Source organism: Geotrypetes seraphini, chromosome 1 (genome assembly GCF_902459505.1).
Source record: "Geotrypetes seraphini chromosome 1, aGeoSer1.1, whole genome shotgun sequence".
NCBI classification, from domain to species: domain Eukaryota; kingdom Metazoa; phylum Chordata; class Amphibia; order Gymnophiona; family Dermophiidae; genus Geotrypetes; species Geotrypetes seraphini.
Window position 1 is genome coordinate 508,315,105 of NC_047084.1, and position 24,326 is coordinate 508,339,430.

At 39.5% G+C, this 24,326-nt stretch overlaps 1 protein-coding gene across 5 annotated transcripts in view; it reads left to right on the plus strand.

Annotated features, from left to right (window-relative positions):
- Positions 1–24,326, plus strand: part of HABP4 (hyaluronan binding protein 4) — a 152,067-nt gene that overhangs the window by 52,084 nt on the left and 75,657 nt on the right. For all 5 annotated transcript variants that reach the window (XR_004540575.1, XM_033957516.1, XM_033957721.1 and 2 more), the window contains exon 6: positions 18,294–18,456. Coding sequence is in view for 4 of the 5 variants with exons in the window: in XM_033957516.1 (XP_033813407.1) it covers positions 18,294–18,456 (163 nt within the window). In the remaining variant the exon portion in view is untranslated. The remainder of the gene's footprint in view (positions 1–18,293; positions 18,457–24,326) is intronic.

The window sequence follows — 24,326 nt, forward strand, 5'->3', positions numbered from 1 at the left end:
CAGATTATCGAGAGGTTCAGATTATTGAGAAAGCTCCATCCAATGAATGCTGCATTTAACCAGCTTTTTGTTCCCCAAAAGATGGATTCACTGATGGGCGCAGGTTACCAAAAGTACCCCCCTTCCCAGTGAAGGCGGTATGGTATTGAAGGATGCCCAAGTCTGCATATTAGAATTTGTGTACAAAATGCTCTTGAGACTGCGGCCTCAGGATTGAAAGCAGCCATGGCAGCGTCTTTTGCCATCCGCGCTTGCTTCTAAATTGTGCCATGATCTGGACACTATCTTGAATAAAGATCTCCAGTTTTTAATGACTGGGTTGGATTATGTGGCTGATGCTCTGTATGACCTTTTCAGAGTTGTGAGTAAGATGTTAGCTTACTCCATTTCTGCCTGCAGGATGCTACAGATCAGACAGTGGATGGGGGAATTCCTCCTCGAAGGCAACCCTGAGTAAACTGCCATTCAAAGGACAGTTACTTTTTTGGATAGGCATGGATGATCTTATGGCCAGCGCGCAGGATCTTAAGCCAAAATCCTTACTAGACATCAGGCCTCGAGCCCCAAGGGGGACAGGTTGTGGTAATTTTCAGGAGGGACTTCAAGCCAGAGATCGTTTCAAAACTCCAGACACAGATTTGGAGGGGCCAGGCACCCTTAATCTTCATGAACCTCATATCTATATCCTAAAATTCATTATCATACCAAGCCCCTCCCCTCCTCCTCCTGGATGTGCATTTTTAAAGGGAAAACAAATATTTAGACATTGCAATATTTTGTTTATGGCTCCCAAGTCTCCTGAAATATCTTAAAATACCCTTTCTGAGTGGCTAATGTTCTTTCCATTTTATACATATGACACAAGGAATTCCACCAAAAACTATAGTTAAGCTTCTTCCAATCTTTCCAATTGCTCGTAATTTGTTGTATGGCCACTCCTGTCATAATTAATATGACAGGAGTGGCCTGTTCTTAGATGATATTTGGCTTTTAGCTCTCATTGACATGCTAAATAACACAGTATCATAAGACAATGCCACTGGATTTTCCAATAAACAATTTATTTGGCCCCATATTAATTTCCAAAAAGCCAAAATAAATGGACTATAGAACAATAAATGATCTAAAGTCCCTGCTTCGAGATGACAATGCCAACATCTATTTGACTTAGAGCTATCCAACTTTTGTAAATGAACTGGGGTCCAGAATGCTCTATGTAACAGAAAAAAACACGTTTGTCTCATAGATGCTGACACTGTACATCTCAACCTCCAAGTCCAAATTCGTGACCATTGAGACGCAGAAATTTGGTGCTTAATCTCAATACTCCAAATGTCCCTAAGACCAGTTTTTGGTTTTTTATTTATAAAGCCAGCTATCAATTTATACCACTGTGCGGCCTGATGTCCCAGGAAGTCCACCTGAAAGCATAAGAATTCCAAACTATATTGATTATTTAAATTTTTCCATTCAGGGAACCCCGCCTGAATGGCCTGCTTCAGTTGCAACCATCTAAAACTTTGCGATTTATTGAGTCCAAATTTATGTTGTAACTGTGAAAATTCAAGCAGCTTACCATTAGATATAGCATCATCTAAAATATGTATTCCTGCTATCATCCAATGCTTCCAGATGACCTTAAATCCGCCAATTTGAATCTTGGAGTTTAGGGCGTGGCTTGGTCTCGCATGAAGAAGGTTGGGTAGTGAGTGAGCTCCGCATCGGCAGATTTTGAAAGTATTATAAGTCGCATGAAATATTTTAACTTTGTTCTTTAAACGGAGGATAAAGGTGTGTAATGGCTTTGGGGAAGCAAAATAAGAATGAGTCATTGTTTGCAACATCCGGAAGTATTAAGAGAGCGAAGACAGAGCTGGAGTCAACATCAAAAAATGGCGATAATGAGGTTATGAAGGAACTGAAAGAGATTGTGTTGGGCATTGCCAAGAAAGTTAACGATTTGACCGAGGAAGTTTCCACCCTGAACAAGAAAATGGAAATGTTAGAAATGAAGTCAAACAATATGGAGAAAAGAATTGATATAGTGGAGACAGAAATACTTCATAATAAAACGGATCAGAGGAAAATTGAATTACTCACTCGTGAGCTGGAGGACTGCTCAAACCGAGAGAGGAGGAGTAATTTAAGACTTTTAGGGTTACCGGAAGGGGTGGAGAAAGGAAATGCGATCTCCTTCCTAGAAAATATACTATCTAAAATACTGCCAATAAAGTCAAAGTTCCCTTTAGAAGTCGAATGAGCGCACAGGATTCCTGCGAGGAGATCAGATAAGCAAAAGGTTCCTCATCCATTAATTTTTAATTTATTAAGACATCAACAGGTCATGGAGATCTTTCAACTAGCAAAAAAAAAATAAAAATTTGAAATATCAAGACGCCCATATACATTTAGTACCCGACTTTGCCAGAAACATGGCTAACAAAAGAAAAAGTTTTTTGGATCTTAGACCCCAGCTGAGAGAGATGGGGGCTAAATATGGTTTAATATATCCTGCTATTATGAAGATAACTTTTGACAATAAAACAATCACTTTTGACGATCCAGAGAAGTTACAAAGTTTTATATAGCAGCAGGAACAGCCAATGTCTACATAATTCCTCTCAATGAGAAAAAAATGGAAAATGGATTTTAATTATACTATTATATGTATCTTTATTTTTTTTCTGATGATAGTTTATAAATGAAATCTCTTATGCATGAGTTAGTGTCTTCATAGGTTTCTAAGGAAAACGGATTAGAATGTTTACAGTTTTATTTTAAATAGTGTGATTCAACGGTCCCTGCAAGGAATTCATCAAACTAAAAATAAACATTCTAAATTGGAACAAAAGCAACTCTAGTGCTGTGGTTATACCTTTTTGTATCTGTTATGGATGCAGGAAATATACTGATAATATGCCTCGAGGTGCTTGTGCAGGAGTGAAAATGCAGTAAAGATATGCATGGAAGATCGGGCGGACCAATGGAAATTCCTAATACAGAAATCTACAGAGAGGAGTCAGAAGCTGAAGGAAGCCAATAAACAACAGAACTTAAATACTGGAATTAAAGATTTAGACTTTGGGCTATCATTGCTCCGAAAAACCAGTTTCAGGCAGCTAAACATGTGAAAGCTATGACCATTGAGGCTCACCATGCCGCCCGGAAGTAACGCTAAAATCAGCTGTTGGTCAATTCCGCTACCAGGAAAAGAAAATGTTAGAAGCACAGGAGTACTTCAAAAAGGTTGAGGATTTATTCCTAGCATTTGCCTAAGAGTCGTCAGCATTTAACAGTTGATTTGAGAATGTAAAAGAAGATCTAACGGTCCCAACGTGCTGTAATTCATAGGAGGAGATTAATATACTTCGTGAAGCATATGATCCCTTTCGCAACTCACTCAGTTCTGCTAATGCAGATTTCAACCAGCTGACAGAGATGAATCGATAGATCAAAAATTACAGTGTAACTTCAAATCCATACACTTGGTTAACAACTGTGGCTTTTGATGAAATCTGGAGAAACCTACAAAAAATCATTAAGGAGCACAAGTTGGAAATACAGAAAGAGCAACAAAGACAAGAGGGAAAGGATAAATCACGCTATGAGTTTGCATAACATGCCAATAATAAGATATTTTGGATTATATCTATATTTTAGATAATTACAAATGATTCACTTTTAGAATTTAGAAAGGGGAAGATGCTAATAGTTCCATAAAGGTGAATTTTTAAAGAAAGGATTATATGGGTAAAGTTATTCTAGGTTTATTTATCTATTTGTTTCATACATAAATTGTGTTTTTTAAAAAAAATTATTTATTCATTTTCAATCTTACATCAAGTGCACAAACAATAAAACAATACAATTAAACACATCACTTGACAATCTTTCTAATTTATCTTACAATACATAAAATTACCACCCTCCCCTCCCATCATTCCTCTGTTTTCTCAATATGAATAATAAAAAATATACCTCCCCTCCCCCCAAACAGACGGTATAAAGTACAATAGAAAATGGTGTTTACTCATTACAATAAGAAGTTAATGGCTCCCAAATTTTATTGAATTTCTTATAGCTTCCTTGTTGTATAGCTATTGCTCTTTCCATTTTATATAAGTGACATAATGAGTTCCACCAGAAATTATAATTGAGTCTACTGTAATTTTTCCAATTACTTGTGATATGCTGAATGGCGACTCCTGTCATTATCAATAAAAGTTTGTTATTTGATGATATTTGGCTCTTTTTCCTCATTGACATACCAAATAGTACTGTATCATAAGATAATGTCACATGCTTTTCAAGTAAACAATTTACTTGATCCCAAATTGAGTTCCAAAAGGCTAAGATAAAGGGACAATAAAACAAAAGATGATCTAAAGTCCCTACTTCAAGATTACAGTGCCAACATCTATTAGACTTTGAACTACATAAATTGTAACATAAGAAATAGATTCTAAATGGTTCTAAATATGCTTAGTGATACTTATGGGATTGTAATGGATTCTCATTATCAAAATAAACTGATTTAATTTAAGAAATTGATTTAGTTAAAAGATTTATTTTAAAGGTAATATAATATATTCCCCGAAAGACAGATGGTAAGTTTCAGTCTTATCCTGATTCAATAAATTAAATATGTTCTGAGTTTTAAATTATGTAAACTGGAGTAAAAGAAGATTGATGATAAAATTTTATGAAAGGTTTAATTAAACATAAGTAAGAAGTGGACAAATTATAGATGTTTATTAATGAATTTTTATATCATAAGTTATAATATAAGTTGATAATCGGACCAAAAAGGAATTTGATTCTATTATTGATTTCTCATCTTAAATATAAAAGTCTTTATTATAAAAATTAAAAAATATTAAAGAAGATATACTTATTTTAATAAAATTTATTGATTATAGGGTGAATTAAATAGATTATAATTGAGTGTTTAGGTATATTATTATAAAAGACTAATGTAGAGATTTCTAAACTGCATACAAAGTTATTAAATTGATATTATTATATAATTTATGACTTAGAATAGTTTTATCAAGAATGATTGTTTAGTATGTATTTTATGTGTGACTTAATTTGGAATATTGATTTAAAGAATGTCTATGTGGAGTTTATCATTGCCTGATCTAATATGTGTGTCACCAAGTTAACACTATCATTAAAAATGTTGGGGGGGATAAGGGGGAGGGTAAGAAGAAATTTTTTGGGATAGGGGAATTTTATGTACAAAATTTTAAAATATTGGTAATGGTGTCTAATTATTTTAAACTAATTATATCTGACTACTTAGAAAACAAATTATATAATGGAGGTTAAACTTTTTTCATTAAATGTTAATGGCCTTAACCATCATATAAAGAAGAAAAAAATGCTTGCTTTCCTGAAACAACAGAATGCGGATCTATATTTCATACAGGAGACTCATTTATCAGTTGTGGAGTCACAAAAATTGGAAGGGGAATGGGTAAAACAGTTTTTTTGCCCCTGCTCTTGGGAAAAAAGCTGGGGTTGCCATATTGATAAATAAAAAGAATACAGCTAATTTTCAATTGATTGATTTTGAGCCCTTGGGAAGGTGGGTACATGTAAGAATGAGCATGGGAAATACCCTGGATCTGGTAAATGTATATGCCCCAAATACGAATCAAAATGCATTTTTCAAGAAATTACAACAATTATTACTCCCACTGGCTGCTTCTAATTTAGTGGTGGCTGGAGATTTCAATGCTGTTATAGATCCATTAATGGATAGAAAACCAAGTAAAATGATGAAGTCTTTAGGGTTAGATAATTTGGTACAATCTTGTGATTTGAAAGATATATGGCAGATACTTCATTTTGATGAGCGGGAATTTTCTTTCTGTTCACAAGTTCATAAATCTTTTTCAAGAATAGATTATATTTTTGTTTCAAATCAATTAGTACAACAAGTGACAAAAGCATCCATAGACCCGATCATACTATCAGATCATGGGGGTGTGTGGATTGAATTTAAGTTTGGGGAACAAGAATGTAGCATGTCTGTTTGGAGATTCGATAATACATTGATTGCGGATTCAAATTTCCTTGAAGATTTTAAATTAAAAATGACTGAATTTTTTCAAATTAATACCTCGGAAGAAATTACCATAGAAACATTATGGGATGCATTTAAGGCTACCATGAGAGGTAATATTATCTCATATTCGGCATATATTAGAAAACAATTTAAAAAAACAATTTCTGATCTGGAAAAAGAAATTAAAAATTTGGAAAATAAATTAGCTGATAAGTGGGAGCGAAATACCTTGCAGGCTTTATTAAAAGCAAAGGGTAAATATAATGAGATATCGTCAAAATTGGTAAGGAAAGATTTGTTTTCCCAACAAACTTTGTATTATGGAAATTCAAATAAGATGGGAAGATTATTGGCAAATTTTCTTAAAGCGAAGAAAAGAAAAACAAAAATTATTGCTATAAAAGATGAGAAAGGATTGACACATACTCAAATTGAAAGCATTTTAAGTCAATTTTTAAATTTTTATAAAGACCTATATTCTTCTGTGCCTTATGTAAATAGAGAAAAGGATGGTATAGACATTTTGAGTTTGATTGAAGGTCCGAAAGTTCCTGAACATATTACATTACATTACATTAGAGATTTCTATTCCGCCTGTGCCTTGCAGTTCTAAGCGGATTACAAAATTGGGTGAAAACTGGACATTTCCAGGGAGTTTACATATCAGGTATATAACATATACATAACAAGTTTACATAATAATAGCAATACATACAAATTAGGAAGATTATTACATAACGTTGAGGGACGGAATAATCTGGTTACAGATGGAGGTTGCTTACATAGTGTTAAGGGAAGCAATATTCTGATCCCAGATGGAGGTTGTATTTTTAGGTTTCTGAGTATGATTTTGGGGAAGGTTTGAAGAATTTGGCTAGGGGATACTATAGGGGTGGTGTTTATGAAGGGGTATGCATGTGCGTGTAGGTTAGAATGATGGAAGGTGTTTTTTGAATAGAAGAGTTTTGATTTCTTTTCGGAAAAGTTTGATGTCTGTTGTTTTGGTCAGCAGTTTGGAGACGGTTGGGTCAATTTTTGCAGCCTGTGTCGCTAGAAGGTTGTCGTAAAGTTTCTTGCGTCGAGTACCATTGAGAGGTGGGTGTATGAATAGGCTTTGAGTTATCCTTGTTCTGTGTGTGAGGTTGCGGTAAAGACGGTTGTTGAAGTTTAGAAGAGCCTATATTATTAAAAGAATTAGAAACAGCGTTAAAGTCTCTTAGAGTTGGATCCGCTCCAGGTGGGGATGGTTTCACAGTGGAATTTTATAAATCATTTCAAATTACCCTATTACCTCATTTATTGAAATTATATCAGGCTCAACTAAATAAGGGTTGCATTACAGGTACTATGGCAGAATCATTGACTATAGTTTTACCAAAGCCAAACAAAGATCCCACATTGGTTTCAAATTACAGGCCTATATCATTAATTAATGTAGATGGAAAACTTTTGGCTAAGACTTTGGCTTTACGTTTAGCCAAGGCTCTCCCTTTTATTATTGATATGCACCAAACTGGATTCGTTGCTGGAAGACATTCATATAATAACACAAGATTGGGTTTTCATATGTTAAACTTAACAAAAGCCATGAAAGATCTGGCTTTTTCTGTATCCTTGGATGCAGAGAAGGCCTTTGATCGTGTGGAATGGACCTTCATGTATCAAGCTATGGAATGGTTTGGAATAGGTTCAAGATTTATACAAATGATTCATACATTGTATCGCTCCCCTGTTGCAAAATTATATATAAATAATAATTTTTCAGAATGCTTTAATTTGCGGAGGGGAGTTAGACAAGGTTGTCCCCTATCCTTTGCTTTTTGATATTGTTTTGGAACCCTTGTTATTAGCTATTCAACAAGCAAGGGAGATACAGGGTATTCCTTATTCAGACTGGGAATACAAAGTCTCTGCATATGCTGATGATATTTTGCTTCATTTGAGAAATCCTGAAACAACCATTCCATGCTTACTAGAATTGATTGAAAAATTTGGAAAATTTTCAGGGTATAAGATAAATTGGAGTAAATCTGAAGTTCTTCCACTAAATGTGTATTGCACAAAAGGATTATTTGATTCATTTTCTTTTGTATGGAAGGAAGGTGGATTAAAATATTTGGGTATTCGGATGAAAAGCACACTGGAAGACACAGTGAAAGAGAATGAAAAAATTTTATTGCAGAAGGTAACAGAAATGTGTGAACAATGGAATCCATTATATTTGTCTTGGTGGGAGAGAGTTCAAACTATTAAAATGATGATATTGCCTGTGGTTTGCTATCAGATGGGAATGTTACCAGTTTTTTTTAAGGGGTCCTTTTATAAAAAGTTAAACAGTATTCTTACAAAATTTGTTTGGTTGGGCAAAACTCCTAGAATTGCTTTAGTATCCTTACAAAAATAAATTGCGAGGGTGGGGTAAATTTTCCCAATTTTTATAGGTATCATCAAGCCTATATTTTGAGACACGGTATGTATTGGGTCCTCCCAGAACTCATCGATAATACTCCAGATTGGTTGTGGTTGGAATGGCAACTCATGTTCCCTTTGAGACTATATCATGTTCTTAGTATTAAAATGCCTAGGTTATATAAAGAAACAGAATATTTATGGACACATGGAGAAAACTCAGATTTGTTAATAATTTTTCGCCTATTCCAATCTATAAATCAACTAATCAAACATTATCCCAGGACAAGCAGGCAGGTATTCTCACTAGTGGGTGATGTCATCCAACGGAGCCCCGATGCGGACATCTCACAAGCATACTTGCTTGTAGAAACTTTTAGAAGTTTTGAGTTGCCCACACCGCGTATGCGCGAGTGCCTTCCCGCCCGATGCACCGGGCGCGTCTCCTCAGTTCTTTCTCTTCTGCGGAGCTGAGAAGTCTGTCTTCGACTCTCTCCGCGAAGTTCCTTCACTTGTGCCTTCTGTGTCCACGGTTTTGAGGGTTTTTATGGGCTCATTATCGTTGGCTCACGTTGCGTTTTCTTGTTTTCAAAAAAAAAAAAAATCTTTCGATCGTTCGATCGGGCAGGCCGCGCGGCCGCGATCTTGCAGCGGAGCTTTTTCGGCCTATGTCATGGCCTGTTACCGGTTTTAAAAAGTGTGTCAAGTGCCAGCGCGCGATTTCGTTGACGTACCCTCATCGACCCGAAATAATGCCGGCCTTGCTCCATACTTACAGCACGTGCTTATAAGCGTCGCTGCATTTTGTAGGAGTCGCTGTTCAGCATGGAGGCGTCCCCGGAGCTGCCCTCATCGCAGAGCTTCAACATCTTCGGCCTCGAGTCTGCTCACGCCTGCCTCGTTCGTGCCAGCTTTGACTCTGACGCCTGCTGCGGTGCCTTCCGCTGTCTCCTCAGGTCAGGTAACGCAGCCTCCCATTCCTCCAGTGGTGCTCAAGGTGCCCAAGGCGTCTAAGCCCAAGCCCCCTGGCGGCGAGATAGCGATGTCTGTGCTGGAGGTCCCATTGCGGATGCGGATCCCTCTTTGCCGGCTTCGTTCCATGCCATGATGGAGAAGCGATTTGTCGAGCTCTTTACTAAGATTGGGCCGACGCTTCTCTCCCAGATCCAGCCTAGGCACGCGGAAGCCTCCCGCAAGGTCGAGCCGCCTCTGGTTCCTCCTTGGCGCACACTCTCGCTGCTGGGAGCAGAGTCTCGGCGAGTGTCTGGTCTGGCTTCGGGGCATGCCTCGCAAGGAGTAGAGTCTTTGGCCATGCCGCCTTTGGAACCGATACCCTCGATGCATGGCGCATCCATCTTGCCTGGACCGGAACCTTCCTCATCGATGCCGAGCCTCGAGCCTTGGGGTGCGCCTCGGGGGCTTCGTCTCAGCCTCCGCTGCTTCGATCCACGGCCTCCAGTCCCATCTACTCGGTGGCTGCCTCGTCTGGGCTTCGCTCGCCTCGACACTTGAGGCCTGCTTCTCGACACAGTTCCGGTCGTCTATCGAGGCATTCATCGAGGCATGCCTCACCTCGTCGTAAGTAGCCTTTTCGGGAGTTTTCACCAGATTACTCGCCTCTTCCTCCTATGCCGAACTCGAGGACTTCGGGGGTTCGTTCTCTCCCTGCTGGTCCTCTGCCTCAGCGGACCAGGCCGCCTCATCTTCTTCAAGCCCGTCTCGAGGCCCGGCCCTAGCTGACCAGTTGTCCTTCTTGTCCTTCCTGAGGCAGATGGCGGTGGATCTGGATATCATCCTGGATTCAGGTTCCAAGTTTTCTAAGGAGTATTTGGAGACGATGCATCTTCCCCAACCTCCTGCTGAGTCTCTCAGTCTGCCTCTCCATAAGCTTCTGGACCAAACTTTCATGAGATGCTTCAAGACTCCATACTCCATCCCCGCGGTCCCAGGGAAGTTGGATGCCAGGTACTGCATGGTGCACCATAAGGGCTTCGACAGGGCGCAGCTCTTTCACCAGTCCCTATTAGTTGAATCCTCCTTGAAGCGGTCTCATCCCTCTCAGGTCTATGCCTCCACTCCTGCTGGCGGGGAGGGCAAAACCATGGACAGATTTGGCAGGCGCATCTACCAGAACTCGATGATGGCTTCTCGAGTCCTGAATTACAGCTTTCATTTTGCGATCTACTTTGAGTTTATTCTCTCCATTCTTCAAAAGTTTGTGCCCTATCTGGACTCTCAGGCTCGCTTCGAGTACTCGGAGGTCCTGGCGTCATTGTCCCAACGCCGCCTGCAGATGATGCAGTCGTCTTAGGACGCCTTTGAACTCTCGGCCAGAGCTGCTGCTTGTTCGGTGGCCATGAGACGCTTGGCGTAGCTCCGGACCATTAATATGGACCTGAATCTCCAGGACAGGCTAGCGAACGTTCCCTGTGCGGGAGCGGACCTTTTCGACGAGTCCATCGAGGCGGCGACGGAGAAGCTGTCCAAACATGAAAAATCTTTTCAATCTATTCTCCGCCAGAAGCCCAAGCCTGCTATCACTCATCCGTCTCGCTCGCCTATGATCTATCAGAGACGCTACCCGCCGAAGCAGGCCCCCACCATCCTTCCGCCTGTGAAGAGGCAGCACCAGCAGAAGCCCCAACAAAAGCCTCAACCTTCTGCTGTCCCCAAGGCTTCCCAGCCTTTTTGACTGTCTCGTAGGGAGCATAACTTCCATCATTCTGCCCTCCCCGTTTTTTCCCATCGGAGGTCGTCTTCATCACTTTTACCATCGATGGACGACTATTACCACCGACCTCTGGGTCCTTTCCATCATAAGAGAGGGATACTCTCTTCAGTTCCATCAAGTTCCTCCGGATCATCCTCCAAGAGAGTATCCTTCCAACTTGACCCAGACCGCCCTTTTTCTTCAGGAAGCTCAGGCTTTGCTCCGGCTTTGTGCCGTCGAGCCGGTCTCTGTGGACCAACTGAACAAGGGTTTTTACTCCCGCTACTTCCTTGTTCCGAAGAAGAAGAAGGGCGACCTGCGTCCTATTTTGGACCTCAGGGTGCTCAACAAGTTTCTGGTCGGGGAGAAGTTTCGCATGTTGACCCTGGCTTCTCTCTATCCCCTCCTCGAGCAGAACGACTGGTTATGCTCTCTGGACCTCAAGGAGGCCTACACTCATATTCCCATCCATCCGGCCTCCTGTCAATACCTCAGATTTCGGGTGGGACATCTTCATCTTCAATACCGAGTGCTCCCTTTCGGCCTGGCTTTGTCACCCAGATTCTTCACCAAGTGCCTGGTGGTAGTGGCCGCAGCACTCAGGAACCATGGTCTGCAGGTGTTTCCCTACCTCGACGACTGGCTCATCAAGGATTCCACGTCTCAGGGTGTCGTTCAGGCCACTCGGAGCACGATGTTCAGTTTTGGAGACTTTATCTGGCAAAGGACGTAGGAAGACTTGAGGCGGTCCAGAGGAGGGCGACAAAAATGATAAAAGGCTTGCGCCAGAAGACGTATAAGGAGAGACTGGAAGCCCTTAATATGTATACCCTAGAGGAAAGGAGAGACAGGGGAGATATGATTCAGACGTTCAAATACTTGAAGGGTATTAACGTAGAACAAAATCTTTTCCAGAGAAAGGAAAATGGTAAAACCAGAGGACATAATTTGAGGTTGAGGGGTGGTAGATTCAGGGGCAATGTTAGGAAATTCTACTTTACGGAGAGGGTAGTGGATGCCTGGAATGCGCTCCCGAGAGAGGTGGTGGAGAGTAAAACTTTGACTGAGTTCAAAGAAGCGTGGGATGAACACAGAGGATTTAGAATCAGTAAATAATATTAAATATTGAACTAAGGCCAGTACTGGGCAGACTTGCACAATCTGTGTCTGTATATGGCCGTTTGGTGGAGGATGGGCTGGGGAGGGCTTCAATGGCTGGGAGGGTGTAGATGGGCTGGCGTAGGTTTTAATGGAGATTTCAGCAGTAGGAACCCAAGCACAGTACCGGGTAGAGCTTTGGATTCTTGCCCAGAAATAGCTAAGAAGAAAATATAAAAAAAATTTAAATTGAATCAAGTTGGGCAGACTGGATGGACCATTCGGGTCTAATCTCTGCCGTCATCTACTATGTTACTATGTTAATTATCTTGAGTCGCGTGTTCTATAACATTTTATCTTAAGAATTCATTTCAATCCTAAAATTAGCATTCACTAATTTATAATTAATAATAATAATTAATATAATCTTTCTACCATTAAAATCATTTGTATAGAAAACATCAAATTCTGTAATAGAAATTATACTTACTAATGCTATAATCAAAAATTCAGAATTAAACATCCTGAATAACAATATTTTCCTTCTATATCTCCTCCCTTCTTTGAATTTTCCTTTTTTTCTCCCCCCCCATACTATTATCCAATACCTCTAATCTAATTCATCCTTATACATACATATAGAATTGAAACCCCATCCCAATATCTTTAGTATTAACTCCATATCAATTAAATCATCCAAATCAATATCTGATACCATTAAGACAAAACAATAGAATTACATCTACGAGCAATATAGCAGATCAGATATATCATATGCATCCACTAATCTTAAAACATTTGATACTATTATAATGACAGGTTATTTCCCATTAATTCCATTCCAAAAAACTTTGAAAATACTTTCAGAACCATAAGAGAATCTTTATCCTCCAACCATTATGTCTGTAATATCCAGTTGCAGATGATCTGTTTTTCTTCCCCTCTTTCAATCTTCATCAGCATAGGTATAAGAGTTTTAAAGAGAAATTCTCCATAAATCATATACTGGAAAAAACTACTCATTCTTTGCAAAACTTCCAATATCAACCAATACAGTCAATAAGATCTTAAATTTTCTTTTCTGTAACAACCATTTCAGAATTGATATCTATGTAACTTTGTAATACTCCAACTTTTAGTCTTTTTTTATATTCTTTATTCATTTTTTCATCTTACAACAAGTGCGTCAGAAAATAACAGTTATTAATGAGTATGTTGGTGTTAAACCATATAGAAAGAGATGGTGATTTAAGGTATGAGTGTTCAAGATGTGAGTCAAATTCAAGTAAGCATTGAGAGGTCATTTTTAAAAGAGGATTATCAAGGGATGCCGCTGAAGCAGTCAGATATGCGGACGGCTGAAGAGGCTGCATTAATTGTTTTTCAAGTTCAAACCAAACTGGTAGATAAATATCAGAATCCACAAACCAATATAAACCCTGATGGACAATGAAGGATTTATGATAAGTAAGAAAATCAGGAAAGAGAACTCCCCCATTTTCCTTATTGAGCTTGAGCTTACGTAAAGCTATACATGGTTGTTTATTTTTCCAAAGGAAAGAGGAAAGAAGCGAGTCGAGTTTTTTATAAAACGTGTTAGGGAAGAGATATGGGATCATAAGTAGGATATAATTCACTTTGGGCATAAGCATCATTTTAATAGTCTCAAGACGTCCTCACCATGATATATATAGAGGATGCCAAGACTGTATTAGGTTTTTGACAATCTGAAGTATATGATGCATATTTATATCAATAGTATCTGGGAGAGAAGGAGTAAGTTCAATACCTAGATATTTTAGTTTTTCTGGGGTCCATTGAAGGTTATAGGGTTTAACCATGGAAGAGTTAGCATAGTGATTTAGAGGGAGGGATTCTGTTTTATCTTGATTCAATTTATATCCAGAAAACGAGGAATACTCTGTAATAATTTGAAAAAGTTCTTTAAGAGAGCTTTCAGGGTTAGATATGTAGAGAAAAACATCATCTGCATACGCATCATCTGACTCATTAATAAGAAATCATTTCTCTGGAAAGAATGGATTGATAAGGGAATCCTTTCCCTTCAAGATATTTTAGATACTGATCATAAATTACTTCCATTTGCCATTCTACAGGAGAAATTTAGTCTCCCATCCTCTGCGTTCTTTAAATGGATGCAACTTCATCACTGTATATCTAAATCATCGATTGTTCAACTACTCTCATCTCAGACACCTACTCTTCACACTTTAGCTGTACAATATTTGTCGCTTGGACATGTTGCCTCTAAATTGTATAAACAAACTATTATGTGGACTGCTCTCAAGGATATTTGGGAGAGAGAGTGTGATTCTCAGATTAATAGTCAAGCATAGGCACTTCTCTGGTCTAAATCAATACGGGCCATATCATCGGCCAGTGCGATACAATCTATGTATTTTCTATATCATAAAGCTGGCTTCATGTCACTGGCTTTTTACCTTCCAACATTTGTTGGAATTGTGAAAAGGGTAAGGGCTCCATTTTTCATATGATGTTTGATTGTTCCTTAGTCCACTCTTTCTGGTCTGATGTATGGAGTATTATACAAAATATTTTCCATTTGAATTGTGAATTGTCTTTCTCAATAGTGATGTTCAAATCACAATCTACTAAAATAACCTTAATGGATCAGCAAACAAAGCTTTTTGATATATTGATAACTTTAGCACAAAAATTGATCCTTTCTAATTGGAAATCGTCAAACCTTCTTAATACTCACCACTGGTGGAATTCGGTATTACAGCATCATAGATTTGAACTTACCTTATATAGACATAGAGGCCAATTCAGACAAGTGTCTAAAATATGGTCCCCTCTGACCGCATACTTACATAGTGCTCATGCCTAATGTGGATCTACTTTGTATCTTATTGTACTTTATTGTCAATGCAATTTGCCTTTGTACGTTGTACATTGTTTCTTTGTTATTTGTTTATTAAATATCAATAAACTTTCATGGGAAAAAAAAAAAGAAAATAACAGTTAACCTTATACAATGTCACTTGAGTATCTACCATTATTAATTTCACAATTAAAAATAAAAATAAATCCCTCCTTCCCAACCCTATTATTACACATGTGATTACATATATATATATAATTTTCTATTAATCCAACCCGTCAATATATAATTAAACTTCCTCCCACCCTCCATCCCTGTACAATATATCAACTAGGAAAAAATGATATTTTATTCATTACAATACTCTGTCATTGGCCTCCAAATCTCCTGAAAATTATTAAAATTTCCTTTCTGCAACGCTAACATTCTTTCCATCTTATATATATGACACAATGAATTCCACCAAAAACTGTAATTTAATCTATTCCAGTTTTTCCAATTAAATGTAATCTGCTGAATGGCAACTCCTGTCATAATAAGTAATAGCTTATTATTCTTTGCAGAAATTTGACTTTTCTTCCTCATTGACATTCCAAATAAAATAGTATCATAGAAAGACTTTTAGTCTTGAAGCAGTTACTTCTCCAAATATTTGAAAATTATCAAAAATATATATATTCCATTCTGAGTCAAATCTTTAAATATTTTCTTCTTTCCTAGGAGAAAATCAAATTTCATACTTTTCTTCCAAATGATAAAAGCCATATTAATTATTATATCCAATTAACTATAATTCTGAACATTTTAAGTAGACATTGTTTCCGTCTTTGATTAAAAAATCCTTTAGTATTTCTGGATTTTCAAAATGTAGAGTCTTATTTCTACTTGTGACTCTCATTATTGCTGGATAATATAAGCCATAAGTAAAACCTTTTTCCTTCATCTGTGGCCTCAACAAAAGGAACTTCTTTCTTGTATTGGCTGTCAATTTTGCAAAATCTGGCACCATCAGCAACTTAGAGCCCTTGTAATTCAAGTTTCTGTCAGCTTTGGCCAATTTTAATATTTCCAAAGTTTGCTGGAAACGTAGCAATCTGAAAATTAAAGGCCTTGGGTTCACTTGGTTTGCTGACCGCTTTGAAGGAATCCGGTGAACACGTTCTATCTCCAACGGCCTTTTTAAATTCAATTGTAAGATCTTAGGTAATAAGTTTTCCAAAAACTGGATAGTATCCCCCCTTCCATTCCTTCAGCCAAACCAATTATTCTTATATTCTTTCTTCTTCCTCTATTTTCATAATCTCCAAGTTGTTTTTTCATACTTTCAATAGTTTGACTATATTTTTTTACACTGCAACGCATTGGTCTCCATTCATTCCATTCTATTCTCCAGCTGCGAGACTCTCTGGTCAGCAATTTCCATTTGTTTAGTTAAGTTTATAACTTCTTCTTTCACTTCCATAATTTTGCTGGCATTCTCCTGTAGCATTTGTTTAATATTGAGTAATTCTGCCATTACATCCATCTTCTCCGACATTTCAGCGACATCAGCAGGGAGCGGCGCTTTCAATGGTGTCAACTGATCATGTTTGACACGTTTCGCCACTCCCCCTGCTGTAAAAGCTGACTCTGATTTTGTCCGACGCGAAGCAGCTATATTATCTTACTTTTTCCGTGTATTTTTGGGAAGGAAAACTCTGTTAAACTCGACAGTTAGATCTGAACGTTGTCTGAGTAAGAGGAGCGTCGCGATTACGCCTCCATCTTGTGCACTGCCAAGCCACACCACCAACAGATATGTTTCTCAAGTAGAGTCTCTGTACCCCTCCCTCTTTTGATTCCTCTCCAGGGCTGACTGCTTTGTTACGAACTGAAGAGTTAAAGGATAGCCCAGAGGGATGAAAGGAAGAGCAAAAGAATGCAAATTAAGCTCTTTACAAGAGTTCTCGCGAGAAGAGGCTGACTACCCACTAGTTCAGGAATAGACTGTATGTCTAGTAGAAAGATTAACAAAGTAAGGATCTAATCTTTCCTTCACAGTGAAAATGTAGAGTGCATTTAGTATAAGAAAACGAACTGCTACCTAAATGCTTGATTTGTATGTGTGTATGTAAGAGAGCACACAGACACATGTTACTCTTTTGAACTGGATTGACCAAAGTAGTATGCTGGGCTAGATGGACCATTGGTCTAATCTAGTATGGTTACTCTTATGTTCTTATGTAGGTTATTAAAAATATAGAGGATTGTGTGAACATTTGTAAAGCAGCATAAAAGCCATGGGATTTTGCCATAAATGGTGGAGCAGGTAGTGTTTACATCTATCTTTCTGGATATTGTATAATATTTCACAAATTCATAAGCATGTAGTATTAAATACCTCATTTTTGTTGTTTCAAAGCCTTTAAATATTTTGTGGTTTCTATCAATTTTAATAGCCATTTTCTGAGGTGAAAAGCTCTTATAATTGTCCATCCTTTCCTATTTTAAAACACGAATGGGGATCATCAGCTCACATACTTTTTACTAGCAGGGTAAAGATGGGCATGGGGATGAGGTTAGGTTGAGGGGTGCAACATGTATAATTGTGCATTTTGGAAATTAGTTGCCTTATTTTTTCCTGAATACCTACAGAAGAAGCAGGTGCACTTCTTTTTCCTTGCGACAAATTTCTATTTCCTTTTGAAAATTGTTATAAAGTCTGCAGATAAAATTACCTGCAGACTTCATATCTGTCTTGCTATTTAATTAGAGAATGTATGTGGGACCCTTTACATAGATTTATTTCTAAGCTATAAATATACAACCAAAGTGGTTGTGTATATACTTTATTTTAGATATGTGATGATTTGCTAGTATTTTATATTGTTGTGTGTTACTCAGATTTTTATTTTTTTTGCATTCTTTACCACAGAAAAGTTTAAACTGGTGTTTTTCTTTTTAGTCTTTGGACATCATTATATTGAAAGGTCCCTTTTTATAAATGAATAGCATAAACCTTTTGAAGCCAGTTACGTATATGATTGGAAAATGTGACTATTTTTAAAACAACTATGTGTTAGAGCAATGCAAGATCCATGATGAGGTTGAGTTTTGAAATAATACTTCATATTCTTTTTAAAACATGTATAAATTAGAGTTGATGGTGAGTCTGTGGAAGAAATGGCTCATGAAATGTCTCTGGATGAGTGGAAGTCTCTTCAGGAGCAAGTTCGCCCCAAACCAGAGTTTAATATTCGTAAACCAGATTCTTCTGTCTTTTCCAAAGCTGTGGTAATTCACAAGTCAAAATATAAAGAAGTAAGTATTGAGAGATGGGGATTTCTATAAACTTTAATGCTATAAAAATAAAGAGTGCAGAGTCATAAGTTATGTGACCATGCCTCGTACTTAATCAGTTTTTCTTCCAGAACTTCAAAGAAAAAAAGCTTCCTTTTCTTGTGTTCAGTAGTTTGCACATTGTCAGTCCCACAGTTCTTTTTAGTTCACTTTTCTCTGCTGTTGCTGGATATCTTTTTCCATCTATAGGCACTTATCTTGCTCTATACTAGTTGTGTGGGTTTTTTTTAAAGGATTTTCTTTTAATTTGGCATTCTACTGAATCAAATCATGTTCTTAGAGTGGTGCTATCCTCGTGCCATTCAGCTGAACATTTTAATATCTTTGGCCATCTTTCTGAAGAGGAAATCTTGTCTATTCAGTGTTCTCCCCAGAAATTTTTTCTAACCAGGTGGCACAAAAAAATAGCCGGTTGGGGCGGGACGGGGAAATATGTTGGTGCAAATTTGATGCTATGTAAATTAACCCTCCCTGCTTACAGTGAAGGAGTAGGAGTGGGGAAGAGGGTTGGCCCACGACCTAGAACGTTTGAAAGTTACCCCTCCCTGCTCATGGTGAAGGAGTAGGGTAGGGGTGTCCAACCTTTTGGCTTCCCTGGGCCACATTGGACAAAAAAATTTTCTGGGGCCACACCAACACCAACACTAACACTAGCTGATGAGCAAAAAAAAATGCTGAGCAGGTCCCAAATTTGCAATCACTAATATAGAAGATGTACATATCTAATAATAAACCTTCATTAAAGGGACACTGTGGAGAGGAACCCAAAAAAGCAGTAATTCTTACCCTGACTGAGTGATCCTCCACGTACACCGCTGACAGTGGGAGCAGCCACAGGCTTCCGCATCCCCACTCTGATGAGCAGGGATGCGCTTTCCTGGTTCTCCCATTCACTTCTATTACAGCTATGGTGAGCCTCTTCAGAGGTGAGCCTCATCAGAGCGGGGATGCTGAATCAGCTGTCAGCAGCGCACGTGGAGGATTGTTTAATCAGGGTAAATATTACTGCTTTTTTGGGCCTCCTCCCTGCCCCTCCCTTGGTTTTCATGTATGCATGAAAGCAGGGGCAGCTTGAGAATATTGCTTTTGGCTGCAAAGCTTGGAGATTTTGAGTTGCCAGACTGGAGGAAGATGTCTTCAGTTGGCAGGGCTGGGGAATCTCCACTAGCTCAAGTATTTATAAATTGCACTCAGGCAGGGAGAAACTTTGGTGCCCCTCCACTAATTTTGGGCTCCAGTCCCTCTTCCAAATCAGCTGTATATGACTATGCCACTGAATACAAAAATAATTGTGATGCACATATCCCAAAGCTAACATATTCCAGTTAATTCATAATAAAACAATTTTTTCTACCTTATTGTCTGGATGTTTTGTTTTTCCATCATCTTGGTCCCAGTTTCTCTTTCTGCTTTTTGTCGATCTTCTACCAAATTCTCTTTCCAATGTTTGCTGTCCAGTTTTTCTCCTCTCAATACTGTTCCATTCTTTCCTTATGCCTGTCTCCAATGTATTGATTTTTCCCTTTCAGCCTTCTTAACTTTTCTCTTTTTTGCCTTTGTCCACTCAAATCTTGCCTTCTTTCTCACCCTTCTTCTTTATAAATGTTCAGCTACCTCTCAATTATCCATCTTCTCTCAGTCCCTAGCTCTCCCATTTCCCATCTCACTCCTTTCCCAGTCTCCTATTTCCTTCTATCTACTCCCCATTACCACATTTCTACCACTGTACTCACTCCTCTCTCACTCATCTTGTCATCTCCCTTTTGACCTCATCCACATGGCTCACCACTTTCAGAATCCCCCTCCCTCTCTCCACTGGTCAGGCTGTAACTCCCTGTCCCTTTCTTTCCATCTCCTGCCTAGCATCTTATCCCAGCTGTCTTCCCTCCTGCCCTCCCATGGGTCCATCTCTCTTCTTCTATCTCCATGGTCCAACATTTTGCTCCCTCTCTTTTCTATTTTCTTCTTCCCTCCCCCTTTGATGCTGAACAATGAAATGGAGGGGGAAAAAAGAGAGATGCTGCATCTCTGTCTTCCATCCACAGACCTAACATTTCTCCCTCCTTCCCATCCCAAGATCCAACTTCTCTCCCTTTCTCTTCCCAACTGACCCCATCCCATCTCTCCCCTTGCCTGCCTGCCTCCCTTCCCCAGGTCCACCATTTCTTCCTTTCTCTTACCAGCAGTTCTCCCTTCAAATATCTCTTTCCCTCTTCCTCCACACCAATGCTATAAATTCTGTGCAGGGTATCAGGATTATGCAGGTAAGATGAACTAGACCATTTTAGAATGCTTTTGAAGAGTTATCAAATGTATCTACAATTGATCTGGATCTCTAGAGCAGTGTTCCTCAACCTTTTGACGCCTATGGACCGGCGGAAATAAAATAATTATTTTGGGAACCGGCACCAGTCCACGGACCGGCAGTTGAAGAACACTGGGATAAGTCATGCTCATCTCCACTCAATTTATGCCCCAAACCCCGCCCCCATAATAGTACTAATTGTAATACCATTTGTTCCATTCATTTTTCATATAAACACACAATATAATTGTATTAACAGCACATAATGCTTAACCACAAAATTAAAATACACAAAGCACACCGTATGCTTTTTAACATTCATTTCTACCATAAAACAGATAACCCCATGCAAATGCAGGACCAAAAACTAAAAGTACTAATATTTACAAACCCTAAGATGCAAGACTCTGCAAGCAGTACAACCCCAGAGGAAAAGAAACAAATGCATTTCTTCCTGAACAGCCAAATCAATCACTAAATTAAAAAAAATAAAAGCATTTCCCCTACCATTGTTGTCTCTCTCCCTCCATGTGCCTTGCCTTCTGGCCTGCCCCCCGGTGTTATCTTTGGGCCAGTCTACTTTGTGATCAATGCAGCATCTTTGGGCCGGCTCCCTGAGTGCTGCATTGCACAAAGCTGTGGGCAGCAGCTCCTCGCATGCGTCCCGCGCCTCATCTGGAAGCCTTCCCTCTGACGTTGCAATATCAGAGAGAAGGCTTCTGGTTCAAGCGCAGGCTGCGTGGAGGAGCCTTTTCCCATGGCTTTGTGCACTGCAGCACTCAGGAAGCTGGCCCGAAGATGCCGCGTTGATTGCACCGTGGACTTGCGGCTGAAGAACGCTGTCTTGGGCCCGATGGACGTGCCGACCCTTTGAACCGGCAGAAAATTTCTGTGGACTGGCACCGGTCCACGGACTGGCGGTTGAAGAACACTGCTCTAGAGCACCTGGTTTTCGGCATTTCCACCAGCTGTGTGCAGTGAACTTTTATCACTCTACATGAGGAACTATTCTCTGGGAATAATTTTTAGTCTTCTTCCTTTTGGATAGAGTGATTGTCATTCAAACAGTTATAGCTGCCAGTGCAGAAATTAGAAATAAATTTAAAGAAATGGGTCAAGTTATTTTGGTCTGTTCCCATTTTATACTGTATATGAAGGTTTCAATTCCTTATACAAAGTTCTGAGTTTATTCAAGACCACATATATGAAATACCCCAAAATACTCACCAATTTCACCAATTAATAATTCAGAAACTCCAGTCAGTCTCAGGACTCCTACAGCTACTTTGGTTCTTGGGACACATTTTTTTTGCAAGCCGCGCACCAATCCTCTTCCCCGTCTCTACACCAGGGGTGTCCAACCCGCGGCCCGACAAGGAGTTTTGTGTGGCCCAGCTTCTCTCTCCCTCCGGCGGTAGTTTTCTGGCCGGCTCCCTTCTGCAGTCGGCTGCGGGTGGCATCGGCTCCTCGTGCGCCATTCATGGCTGATTCGGTACCCTTCTCTCTGACGTCGTGCAAGGGGAGGGAAGCCGACGTCTGCCGATGCCATTGGAAATAAAAAAAACGGCAATATCGGCAGGGGAAATGAAAATGAAGCTCCTGACGCAGGACAGAAATTTAACCCCGTCTCTTTCTCCAGAGTCTATTTTATCCCAGAGCTCTTCCTCAAAAGCAGCAGCGGCTTCTACACCAAAGCAGTTAAAGACTCCCACGAGCTCTACCACAGCCTCATGGTCCTTTTCGCTGACAGACTACTTTGGAGATTTCAGGTATTTCTAAAAAGTCTTCAAAAACTATTAAACGGAAGAGGGAGTCCTCTCCTATATTGTTAAAACCGGATCCTATTCCACCGAAGGTTGTTTTGCCGGCTGTGCAACCACAAATCCCTTCACAGGGAGTGGAATCTTTTCAGTCTCAGGGTTTTTCTCATTGTGTCAAAAGTTTATGCAGGATAGTTCTTCTGTCTTGCAGGCGTCTCACCATCTTCCTCCTGTTCTGCCAGCTCAACCTGCTTCACCTTTTATTCAGCAGCTTGACCCTACAGAACCTCTACACTCAAGTTCAGTACCACCTTCGCCTCTTCCCCGATGCAGGAACCACATTCTACCAGAGTCTGACCCTCAGCCGGAGCAACCTATCCAGCCGAGCTCCTCTGAAGAGTACTCCTATCCAAAATTTTTACAGAAGGTTTCTTCTTTACTCAGTCTGAATGAGGCGGCTATCCCAGCAGGAAGCAAAGATTTTCAAGCTATCCTAAAATCTTGTAAGGCTCCACCGAAGGGATTTGTCGCCTTATCAGTACATCATGTTTTGCAGGACCTTCAATTAGAAAATTAGCAAAAACCTATTTCAGTTTCCACAGCATCCAAATGCTTAGAGACAAAATATAAAGTTCATAAAGCTCCTGGACACGATATCCCTCAACTGTCTCATCAATTGATGGTGTCAGTCAGCTAGCAAAAAAAGCTAAAATATCAAGAGTTCTTTTATCTGCACCTCCCAGAAAAGACCTTCGCCTTCTTGATTCCATGGGTCGCAAGGTCTATCAAGGTTCTATGCTGTCTTTGAAAATAAGTGCCCACCATCTGCAAATACTATATTTTCAACTATTTTGCAGCAGTTGGATCCTGCACCCCCTGAAGAGTTCCTGAATCTTCTGGTTGCCCTGCAGGAATCCACATATCACCTCATCAAGATTAATTACGATGCCTATGATATGCAATCGAGAAATGCAGCAGTCGCTATAGCTTCCAGACGCTCAGCATGGTTGCAAGTGTCTGATCTCCAGGAAGATCTGCATGAAATTTTGGCAGATGCTCCATGCTTGGGTGATAGTCTTTTTGGTGAAAAGGTCAAAGCAACAGCTTCTCAACTGAAAGAAGATTCTTCTATTAGTAGGGAACTCAGCGCATTCTTCTGAGCAGTCTTACCAGTTTCGACGGCGTTCGTTTTCTTTCACTTACCAATGACCTTATCAACAATTTTTTCAGCAATATTATTACCCGCGACGTAGATTTGCTCCATACAACTGTCCTATTCCACAAAGGAACCAGTCATCTGTATCCTTCCTACCTAAACAGCGTTCAAGAGACAGGAAGCAGCCATCTATTCCTCAGTTTCCAGCTATAAAGCCTTCGCCTGGTTTTTGACCATTTACCACTGGGTGGGGGGGAGGGGGCGACAGCTAATTCATTTCCTTTCAACCTGGCAGGCCATCATGATGGATCAATGGGTTCTCTCCATTGTGGCACAGGGTTATTTTCTCAATTTCCTACCCAAGGTAACTCTGTCTCAACCTCCACCTTCTGTGGTGCCTCAGCTCATTCCACAACTTGTGGCAGAAGTTACTCTTCTACTAAGCAACAGTGCCATTGAGGAGGTATCTCCAAGTCAACAAAATTGGGGATTTTACTCCCGTTTTTTCCTCATTCCCAAAAGGACTCAAGGTCTCTGACCTATTCTAGACCTCAGACCTCTAAATGCCTGCCTCAAGAGAAAAATTCCAAATGATATCTCTACCAATTAT